Below are 12,210 nucleotides of genomic sequence, written 5' to 3'. Positions count from 1 at the left end.
CAAACAGCAAATACAGGAGACAGTCAGGATCGAACCGGGGACTGTTGATTACAAGTCAGCAAAGCTTACCGCTACTCCACAGAAGCTGTTGTGTTGTTCTTGAACCTTTTGTGAAAGTGTTAATTTGATCTTTGGACTTCAGGCTTCACACATTCTATAGTTTATGCCTACATTTTGTAACATTTATTACTAAAATATGAAAAAGTTTCTGTTTTAACAATGTGTTTACACAGATTACTTTAGAAACAGAACACACATGAAATGCATGTGTTCCAAATAACGATCTATTAGTTCCACTCTAAAACTCCAGCAGTTCATTCACTCCCAGATAATCAAACAAGGCCATGAGCTGGTAGAATTTTGTGAACGTTTTTGGGATGCAATAGCCGGCTGGTTGCTGCTTGTCTTAATCGGCACATTTACTGGACAAAAGATGCTGACGGAGAGGTGCGAATGGATTTAAGGTGGGCTGGATTTACGAGTTTTCTCATAGGCTCTGGTAATTCTAGTGTTATATCACTTTAGGAAAATGGAAAATATTACAAGGTATTATGTAAAGCAAAGGTCACAGTATTTTAATCAGCAATACCACATGATGTGCTGCTTTTTGTTCTTGTAAAAACACACATTGTAAAAACACACATTTTCAACTGTTGCTATTTTTTGCTCAGATCTATGGTGCAGGTGTTCAACTATTAAACCATTACAAGCATCAAAAAGTGTGTCCCACCTTGTGGCCCACTAGAAACAAGGGATGAAGTAGATTCATTCTTCTTAGCACAACTCTTCAAGAAGATCACTTTAGAAACACTTTTGTCAATACCTTACAAAAATGAAAAAAAAATATCAGGTTCCCATTCAGAATGAGCTTAGGATTGATTTAGATTAACTATGTGAATCATGATGAATCAAGCCATGTGGAGAAAAGAAAACACATCAAGTCAGGGGCTCTAAACATGCCATTGAGTCAGTTAGTTCGAATTAGTAACAAGGTTGACACAAAAAAGAAAGCAGCATATTGTGCAAAGTATTCCTGGAGTGAAGACAGAGGTCTTATTGCAGAGCCTGCAAAGGATGGCACCTGTTTTATTCTGCCTAGCTTCAAATAAAAATAAGCAAAATACGCAGAAACAAGGTGTGTTATGAGCAAACAAGCAACAGCAATTCTAACAGAGATCAGAGGGAACCTGGCTTCCATTAATTGGGAAAAATGGCTGCTTTGACATCTCACCATGGGACAGCCAGGCAAAGAAACAAAGGCAAAGGTATTCAAAATTGTAAAACAAAGTGTTAAATCGATATCATGTAAACCATAGTCCAAGAATGTAAAAAGCCCAACACTAAACCTCTGAAAGATATTCCAAAGATGTTAAGACACAGTGCTCGAACATGGTCCATGTTTGTATTTATACTTCATTTATTATGTGGCCATCGCATACAGTACTTAGCGTAAATGAGAACACCCCCTTTGAAAATTTACTTTTTTTGTTCATTTCTCAGTGAACTTCACAACAATTAGAAGCATTTTGACAAAACTGAGCTTTATTAAAACACTAGCCAACCCGCGGCGTACCATACGCCGCATAATCAGGCCGGTTTTTTAATGATTTTTAAGCACAGGGAGAAAATGAACATTTGAAAAAACGGTAATGTAATAAATCAGCAAGAAAAGCCACATTGTAACAATGCACGGAACGAACCAACACACAATCGTCCGTGACTGAAAACTGGCGGAGCACCATCACTCATGTGCCCACCTCCAACTCGTCACTTGAGTCGTTGTCATCTTTGCACAGTCCAGATGCACCTGTGAGTCACATAGACTTTCTGTGTTCCCGCAGGAGCATCTAAGAAGACGCATGTTTGTCGCGGATGCGAATTGCTGTATGTAGCATGTAAAACAGTTTGCTATGTTGCACGTGGTCGTGCGTCGTAACCGAAAACTCGATTTTTAAAGACTGCTTACTTCATTGTGTTTTAACCTCAGTTGTAAAGGATTGTTTTAAGGATCCCATGGGATACCCCTCGCAAACCGTTTTACACGCTGCATATGGCGATTCACCTCCGGCGTGGCTCCTTCCTGCGGGCGCCATAGATGTCTTACTTGATTGGCGGCTTAGTGAATCCACGCCCCTTCCGGCGTGCTTTCCATGGGTGTCTTGCCTTAGTGAATTATATATATAGATTTGTTTTATTAACATCTTAAAAGCTTGGTCACCAACAACATTTGGATAAGAAAATAATGGATTTTATTTAGATGAGGTGTTGATAAAATGAATACACTCTACAACAAATTCCACCAAATCTAATATTTTGTATGGCCTCTATGATGTTAAGAAGAGCACAAACTCTTCTAGACATGGATTGAACAAGTAGGCAATATATTTCCATAACCATCTTTCTCCATTCTTGGAGAAACAGCTATTTCAGAGCAAGGATGCTAGATGATGAATGATGATCAACCTGTCGTTTCAGAACTGCCCAGTAACCCAGGGAACAGAGAGATGGTAGTACATCTGTGAATTCATGATGTAATTAATGAAGTGCAATTCCCCAACACATGAAATTATCATATACCCCACAGAAGAACACTGCCAGCACAATATATTACTATGAATGCCACACATTCTTCATGGAATTCCTTACCCTTGTAAAGTCATACAATTTGGATGCCATCAATCCCAACAAGATTTACTTTTGTCTCATCACTCCAAAGTATAAAGTCTCAATTGTCTTCACTTTTGTCAAAATGGCCCCTGGGAAATGCTTAACTAGCTTTTTTGTGCATGGGTTTTAGCAATGGCTTCCTTCGTCGATGACACCCCTGCATACCACTCCTCTGCAGTGCACATCATATTATGTCATGGGAAACAGTTACCAAATTTGGCTTTCTACTGTTTTAATTAACTCTGATATCTTCTTTTACACCACCAGTGAAGGGGACTATAGCGCATTATTTAGAATGTGCCCCACTCTTCCTGAAAATAAAGGCATGCATTTTCACTTCCGATACAAAAAGAAAGTGCGCCCAAAAACTAAATAAGATGTGTGTAGGAGCCAAATCTTTTATGTTAATGTTAATAATCGGCAGTTTTAATCGAATCTGCGCCTCCGGATTACAGTTTTACTCATGCAAACCGCCAGGGAAAAAGGGGGGGCGGACTGGCTAACATTTACTCGAGCCGATTAAAATGTAAAGATGTCAGTTTTGGTAAGTTCAAGTCCTTTGAGTATCTCGCCGTTGTTATCATGGAGATTCTCAGGTTCTAGTATTATCCGTGTATAGACCTCCTAAATATAACGTGTCGTTTTTTGAGGAATTCTCTGACTTAATGTCAATTTTAATTACTAACTATGACACACTCCTAATAGTTGGCGACTTTAATTTTCATATAGATAATCAGTGTGATCTAAAAGTAAAAGAATTTATAAACCTCCTGGATTCTTTTGATTTGAGACAACTCATAAATCAGCCTACACATAAAGCAGGTCATACATTAGACTTAGTGATTACTAAAGGACTGAAAGTTGATATAAAACAGATCATTGATATTGGTCTATCAGACCATTTTCTTCTACTTTTTAATATAGAAATAATGATAAAAAACACTCATGAGAAGCATATTGTTAAAAACGCTTCTTTGATTCGCAGCAGCTTTAAAACTTACAAACATTTTAAGCAATCAGTCCGTTTATAGTGCCAGCTATAATAGCGAGGACAATGTAAATAGTAAGGTGGAAAGATTTAATTCTAAAGTGAGAGCTGCTGTTGACATAGTTGCACCTGAAAAGACAGTGAAAAAATCTTCTAGCATTGGTATACCATGGAAGACCCAAAGAGTGTCTGATTTAAAGAGAACATGCCGAGAGCTGAGCGTCAATGGAGGAAGACTAAACTTACTATCCACCATAAATATTAAAAGTCAAAATAACAGAATACAATAACACTGTCCGTCTTGAGAGACGCTGCTATTTCTCAAGATTATAAATAACAATGCTAGTAATCCCAGAGTCTTATTTTCAACAATTGATCACCTACTAAACCCAGGTAGCTCAAAGGAATGCCTCCTAAGTGCTTCCAGTGAAACCTGTGAGGCTGTCGCTGTATTTTCAATCAAAAATTAATGATATTAGAAATAACATAGTATATCTCCCCAACACTAAGGATCCCCTAAACCCCAACATCCTGTTATAAACAAATTAAACTCTTTCACTAGGATAGATTTACCTGATTTAAAAAAATAATCTCTCAATTAAAACCCTCCACCTCGTCCTTGACCCGATACCAACAAGGTTTTTCAAAGAAGTATCAGGCGTGCTAATTGATAATGTTCTTGACATAGTAAATTCGTCACTAGATACTGGGGTCTTCCCAGACTGTCTTAAGACTGCTGTAGTTAAACCCCTACTTAAGAAACATAATCTTGACCCTCAGCTCTTGAAAATTTTAGACCCATCTCTAACCTGCCTTCTTAAGTAAAGTTCTGGAGAAGGCAGTCATTATGCAGTTAAATGACCACCTAAATAAACATGCTATTCTTGATAAATTTCAGTCGGTTTTAGAACAAATCACAGCACAGAAACTGCACTCGTTAAAGTAGTAAATGACTTGCGGGTAAATGCAGACAGAGGCCATTTATCTGTTCTCATCCTCTTAGATCTGAGTGCTGCATTTGACACCATTGATCACAACATTCTTAGAAATCGCCTTAGTCAATGGGTGGGCCTCTCTGGCAGTGTCTTAAATTGGTTTGAATCCTACCTGACAGGGAGAAAATATTTTGTTAGTTGTGGGAATTACAACTCAAGACACATGATATCCAATATGGTGTTCCACAAGGCTCTATCCTGGGTCCGCTGTTATTCTCAATCTACATGCTTCCGTTAGGTCAGATTATCTCAGGGCACAACGTGAGCTACCACAGCTATGCTGATGACACACAGCTGTACTTATCAATAGCACCTGATGACCCTGATTCTATTGATTCACTAACACAATGTCTGACTTGTATCTCAGAATGGATGAATAGTAATTTTCTCAAGTTAAATAAAGAAAACTGAAATTTTAGTGATCAGCAATAATGGATACAATGAGGCTATTAGAAATAAACTGGATACATTAGGATTAAAAGTCAAGACGGAGGTAAAAAGCTTAGGGGTGATTGTTGACTGTAATCTGAATTTTAAATCACATATTAATCAGATCATTAGGACAGCATTTTTTCACTTAAGAAACATAAGTAAAGTTAGACCTCTTATATCACTGAAAGATGCTGAGAAATTAGTTCACGCGTTTGTTTTCAGTCGACTAGATTACTGTAATGCACTCCTCTCAGGACTACCCAAAAGATATAAATCGTTTGCAACTAGTGCAGAATGCAGCTGCTAGAATCCTAACTAGGAAAAGAAAATCAGAACACATCACACCAGTTTATGTCACTACACTGGTTACCTGTGTCATTCAGAATTGACTTTAAAATTCTGCTTATGGTTTATAAAGCCTTAAATAATCTCGCCCCATCTTATATATCGGAATGTCTGACACCTTATATTCCAAATCGTAACCTCAGATCCTCAAATGAGTGTCTCCTTAGAATTCCAAGAACAAAACTTAAAAGAAGTGGTGAGGCGGCCTTCTGCTGCTATGCACCTAAAATCTGGAATAGCCTGCCAATAGGAATTCGCCAGGCTGATACAGTAGAGCACTTTAAAACACTGCTGAAAACACATTACTTTAACATGGCCTTTTTATAACTTCATTTTAATCTTAATTTAACTTAATCCTGATACTCTATATGTTCAATTTCATCAAAATAACTATTCATGGTGGCTCTAAAATCGATACTGACCCCTACTCTCTTTTCTGTTTCTTTTTCCGGTTTCTTTGTGGTGGTGGCCTGCGCCACCTCCACCTACTCAAAGCTTCATGATGCTCCAACAATGATGGACGGATTAAAAGGAAGAAGTCTACGTGACCATCATCATCATCAAGCCCTTCCGTGAGAATCCTAAATCCAAAGAGGACTGTTTCATTTATGTTAGGTAGAATGCCCAGAGGGGACTGGGGGTCTCATGGTCTGGAATCCCTACAGATTTTATTTTTCTCCAGCCGTCTGGAGTTTTTGTTTTTCTGTCCCCTGGCCATTGAACCTTACTCTTATTCGATGTTAATGTTGATTTATTTTGTTTTATAATTGTGTCTTTCATTTTTCTATTCTTTAATATGTAAAGCACTTTGAGCTACTGTTTGTATGAAAATGTGCTATAGAAATAAATGTTGTTGTTGTTGTTAATGGTAAATTTACCTTAGTTTACTTAGTTTTTGAACTTGAATATAATGTACTTTAACATACTGAGATCATGGAAGATTCAGTTTAACCCCCTATAGGCTGAAGCTACAAAGAATTATGCATTAAGGACATATAACTTTCTTTTTGTATATATTTTTTAGTGATTTTAATTAGAAACAGATAACATTCCAGATCTAGATATTTAATCCTCAAGCAGAACACCATAAGTTTCCCTTTTCCCATTTTCTGTATGCATTATCAACTTTTTTCTCTCATTTTTTGTGTGAACTGTTTGCCTTTGAATTTCAATAAAATCTTTAAAAAGAAGGCAATTGAACTATGGAGTTTTTTTTATGTATGGCAAGTCAAACTAGTGCTGGAATGCTTGTCTGGTAGCTGCATTTAAACTACCTTGAACTATATGGAAACCCTCAACAAACGGAGCTACAATGCAGTTAGGGTTTTAAGAGCTTACAATGAGCTGTCATCTGTTATCCTCTGGTCTCTCTACTCATATTGTATGGTTTTTAAGTCTGGGCTTTGGATAGGTCACTCATGGACAGTCAGAGACTTGTCACAAAGGCACTGCAGCACTGTCTTGGATGTACGCTTTGGGTCAATGTACCATATATACTCGCATAAAAGTTCTACCACGGATAAGTCGAGGCTTGATTTTACTGTACAATTTTTGGTATTTTATAATGTCGGTCGTATAAGTTGAATATGGAAAACTTTCTATGCATTGTGCCTATTGGACTACCATATAATACTTTACCATAGGATGGTATTGGGCAGTTGATAAACAGTGCCTGGTCTTCACCATACACAGTGCTTGAAATTCTACCCAAACATTTAAATATTGTCTCATCAGATCAAAGAATCCTTAAATGCCATTTGGCAAACTCCAAGCCAGATGTCATATGCCTTTTATGTTGGAGTGGGTTCTGTCTATCCGCTCTGCGATAAACACCTGACTGATAGAGCGCATCTAAGCAGAGGACTTCTGAAACTCTATTAGAGGAACCATTAAGTTCTTCATCACCTCCCAGATCATGGCACTTCTTGTCTAGTGTCACACATGTATGCATGGGAGACAGTTTACAGGCTTGAATAAATGTGTTTCTCCACCGGACAGGGAGATGGCGCTGTATTCTAACTCTTTCTCCTCTTTCTCTCAGTTTACCATCAGAGGAACCTACCTCATAAAAATGCCACTTCCACTTCTAGTCCCTATGACCCGGCTACTATAAAAGTAATTTCCACATCCAGTCCCTCAGAACCTGTCTCGTTAGGCCTTCACTTCCATCTCTGGTCCCTCAGAACCTGCCTCCCTATGACATAATTTCCGCTTCCAAACCCACCTCTTTCTGTATAGCCGCCATCATTTCCATTTTGCCTCAGTTCTGTTTTGCACTCAAGTCTGTAAAGGCCTATTGTTGTTATTTTTGCCATTTTCCATCAACCAACTTTCAAGTATACTGTGGCTTTTAATGTCTATCCCAAACCTTTTTCTGTTTCCTCCTGTTTATTTTACACCAGTTATAGTTTGGCTGGGAAGTTCTTCCATTTCACAATTATTTTAGCCACTGCTCTCCTTGTACAAAGATTTCAAGGGAGTTCATGACATAGCGTTTGTCCTGTGAGACCTTATATACACATGCGTGAGCATTTCTAAATGATGTTCAATCAATTCGATTTGTCACAAGTGGAATCCAATCAAGTTCTAAACATCTTAAGGATAATTAAAGCAAATAGGATGCACCTGAGCACAACTTGGAGTGCCTCAAGAAAAGGTCTGAATAAATGTACAGTATAGATGAAAGATTTCAGTTTTTGATTTTTTATTAAATGTGCAAACTTTTCTGAAAACATGTTTTCATATTGTCATTATAGGTTACTGCGTGTAGACTGGTGGACAAAAATGGCAAATGTATCCATTTAATTTTAAATTTACGAAGCAATAAAGTGTGTAGAAGTGAAAGGATCTATATTCTTATTGTGTCCACTGTATAAACCTGATGAATAAACCTGATTTTTCTAATACACCTTGCAATGAGCTGGAGCCGTTCCTGCAAGACAATATCCAGTACTTGTAATAATATTACCACTACTCGTACTACTACTACTTCTAATGATAGCAATATAATGACAACTTCAAGCTCCAGCCATTTGCCTCTGTGAGTGACATAGTGGATACATTTAAGCTGAACAGATCAAACCAACCTATCTTTAGAAAATGTCCCAAGGCATTCTGAGGAATTCCCAGACAATTCCAGGGTAACTGAGAAATACAGCTGCTCCAGCATGCCCTGGGTCTAAAATTCCCACTGGAAGTGTTTAAAGAGGATCTGTACTTCATGCCCAAACAATATTAACGGGCTCTACAATTGCATATTGTTGAACTTCTAACTCTGTCATAAAAACTGAGTCTAGTGACTGGGCAAAGCAACCTCATTTGAGCTTCTGTCACTCATGAATTTATTCTATCGGTCACTACACAGAATTTGTGATGATTGTTAAAAATGGAGACATGGATGGACCAATAATTTGAATGCTTTATTTTAACTCTGGTACAATGCACAGGAATCATCTGTCACTGCACAGATTTGTTAGTCCATCTTACCATATCCTTTATCTTTACATGTGAATGTGACCCTGAGGTACTAAACTCAGTGTTTGCTGCTGAGGGACAGGAAAAATAGTTGAGTTAGGTTTAGTACCAAGAAGTACCATAGGTTTGACCAAACAAGAGGAAATAAAGATGCTTAGGTTTGTTACCAAATGGTTTACATGCATGTGTGGGAAATATCACTAATAAAAATTACTATTATTTACAACCACAATTCCAAATATTGTGAAGTGATTTTTTTAGTTTCATTGCAATCACAATTAACTCAAAAAATCAGGACTTTATTTATAGACCCCAAGAAACTGAACTCCTTTATAAGGAAGCTCTACATTTTTTTTAATGTGAGGTAAACTGCTCGTCAGTATAATAAGACTCTTACCAGCTATTGTAGAGCAGTCTTGAGGCAGGGGAGTCCGCAGACGGCAGTATATGTGGCCTGACACCATGTTCCACACTATAATCTCTCCATCATAGCTGCCAGTTGCAAGCAAATTTGGTGGACATTGTGCAATGCAGAGGATATCTTCTTTGTGACCTCTTCTCTATAAACATAGAAGTTCTCACTATTCCAGTTTTATAACATAGAGTAAAGACAGGAAACATTACACGGGTACTATACATTCTCAGGAAAGCCATGTTATTGTGTTTTAGTATGATGCTCTTATCTTTTTAAATTAAAGCATGTTGTTACTGTAAATGTACTGGTTAATTACCATAATATAGTAATAATATTAATAAAAATGCATACAGTTTTCAAAATGAATTTAAGGTAAAATTATTACTCTGAAATCTAAAAGTAAATGATAAGAGAAATGGGTGGTTTTGTAGAACAGGCCATAAAACAACATACACTAGATTAAGGGATCACCAGAAGCAATATTTACACGATAAAGGATTATAAATTGTGACTCCCTCTCTACTTAGACCTATTAATTTGAATGTTTTTTGTATATGGGACTGCACTGTTCTGAAATTAGTCCAAAATTTGGTATACCGTTACTGAAGCCACATCTTTCAGCGTCTTTAGATGGTCTTTTGCTATAGCTTTCTAAAATTTCTTTTTTATTTTTTTCATTAATATCCTGCAGCAGCATGAAAATGAAACTGCCTTATTTCTTTTGAAAGCAACCTAAGGCACTTTGGTGCAGTGCAGAAGACTACACTTGAACTGATGGGTTAAAGTATGACTGGGCCAAACAAATCTTACCCTCTGCTTTAGTTTGTCACCTAGTACTTAATGTTGGGCATGTTGCGGGAGCTGTATGTAATAAATTTTGCCTTTTTAGAAAATACAAGTAGTTATAATTTACCAGATCATCCTGCCAATGTAACTGAGGCTTCTGAACATGATGAAGATCGTCAGCTTGGTCCTATGCAGAAAAGCAAAATGTTAATAAAAAATAACAGCGTACCTTTGGAGCTATAGGTAACACTACATTTACTTACAATCTAAAAATTCCCTTATGCATTAGTAGACACAAGCAATATTAAAAAAAGAGCTCACTGTTAATTAAGTTGCTAAGAATGTAAACTAAAAAGGTTACTATTCCTATCCTAGTTACTAACTGCCTGTGATCCTGAGCAAGTCACATATGCTGCCATATGTCAAATTGTAACAATTAGGTCTACAACCCTCCAAATGGTGTTTACTATAAGAAAGAGACTATCTAAAGACCAATCTTTGTTTTAATCTTCTCTGTAAATACAGTAACAGCCTTAACATATCATTGTCAAAGCCTGCTTAATCCCGAGTAGAGTTGCAGGGGCTCGAGCCCATCCCAGTATGTATAGGATGTAAGACAGGAACAAACCCTGGACAGGGCACCAGTCCTTTGCAGGTTGTCAAGCTTAATTTATTCATATTTTAACATTATTATCATTAATATTTACAACAAGCTTTATAATAAAGTCATCTCGCCCAGGAGCTCTGTACTTAGTCCATTACCTTTTTCTCTTTTCTCTTATATCATCACCCCCATCAGTAAACTAAATGAGCTGATTGAGGAGTTAGACAGACCCAAAGAGGACCTGGCATCAACTGGCATTATTGGGGTTGCAGTGAAAATATTTACATTCTAATGGGGCATATCACTGATTATCTACTGCTGTTTTTTAATACCATCTATCTTGTTAAAATAGATAGATCTTGTTTAATAGCATCTTCACTTATCTATTTCACTCCATATGCTTATTAACGTTTTCAATGAAGGATATACTGACTAGCTGCATCACAGTCTGGCATGGCAAAGGCACCGTTTCAGATCACTAGAGCCATGTTTCAACAGAGACACTTTTGCACAGAAACATATTCCCATACATCCTGGCAATAGCCTGTCCCAATGATTCCATTAAGCGATAATGCAGCACTCATCACAGTACAGGTTTTTAGTCTCATAATATGTAAACTTAAAATAAGTTGAAGCCAAAAAATGATCTGTTATATGTACTTCAAAAAACCACATCTGCAATTACTTATGGCTTTAAAAGTAAAAAGCACCAAGTATACTGCTTCAATTGTTCTTGTCTTGAAGTTTTAGCACACCCTGCACATCCATCTATTATCCAACCCGTAATATCCTAATTACAGGGTCACAGCGGTCTGCTGGAGCCAATCCCAGCCAACACAGGGCACAAGGCAGGAAACAAACCCCAGGCTGGGCACCAGCCCACCACAGGGCACACACACACCAAGCACACACTAGGGACAATTTAGGATCGCCAATGCACCTAACCTGCATGTCTTTGGAGTGTGGGAGGAAACCGGAGCACCAGGAGGAAACCCACGCAGACACGGGGAGAACATGCAAACTCTACGCAGGGAGGAGTCTCCTAACTGCCAGGCAGCAGCGCTACCACTGCGCCACCATGCCGCCCCACCCTGCACATATCAAAAATTATTCTTCATCTCTGTTCAGAAAACTACAGCCTGTTATAATTTGACATATAATATTATCATCACAGCATACAGAAAGTAATAATGTTTCTGTTTGCAGTCTTTCAAATTAAATTTTTAATGATGATTTAATGTAAAATGAATTAAAATCAAATATATGAAAGAGAGGTGGTAATGACTGAGAGGAAATCAAAGTAATCAAAGTGATTCATTACCCATTTTCAAGACGTTTATTGCATTCTTGGTAAGCCAACGCCTATTCAGTACAATGGGAGAGTTTAGAATCGTTACCTAAAACTAAAAAGGAACTATTTGGGAGTTTGAAAGAAACTAGAGTCCCCCAACAATTTTATATAGTATCTCTTTATAGTTTCATAGTGTCAACTCTGTGAAGCTGT

The 12,210-nt window shown here is 37.6% G+C and overlaps 1 protein-coding gene across 1 annotated transcript in view; it reads right to left on the bottom strand.

Moving 5' to 3' along the window:
* Positions 1-12,210, bottom strand: part of wdr95 (WD40 repeat domain 95) — a 120,821-nt gene that overhangs the window by 12,683 nt on the left and 95,928 nt on the right. Inside the window, exons 21-23 of the mRNA XM_039745733.1 lie at positions 10,230-10,289; positions 9,299-9,461; positions 731-823 (exon numbers count right to left, since the gene is read on the bottom strand). Coding sequence (XP_039601667.1) covers positions 731-823; positions 9,299-9,461; positions 10,230-10,289 — 316 coding nt within the window. The remainder of the gene's footprint in view (positions 1-730; positions 824-9,298; positions 9,462-10,229; positions 10,290-12,210) is intronic.

The sequence above is a fragment of the Polypterus senegalus genome, chromosome 2 (assembly GCF_016835505.1).
Source record: "Polypterus senegalus isolate Bchr_013 chromosome 2, ASM1683550v1, whole genome shotgun sequence".
Lineage (NCBI taxonomy): Eukaryota > Metazoa > Chordata > Cladistia > Polypteriformes > Polypteridae > Polypterus > Polypterus senegalus.
This window is presented reverse-complemented; position numbering and strand designations above follow the sequence as displayed.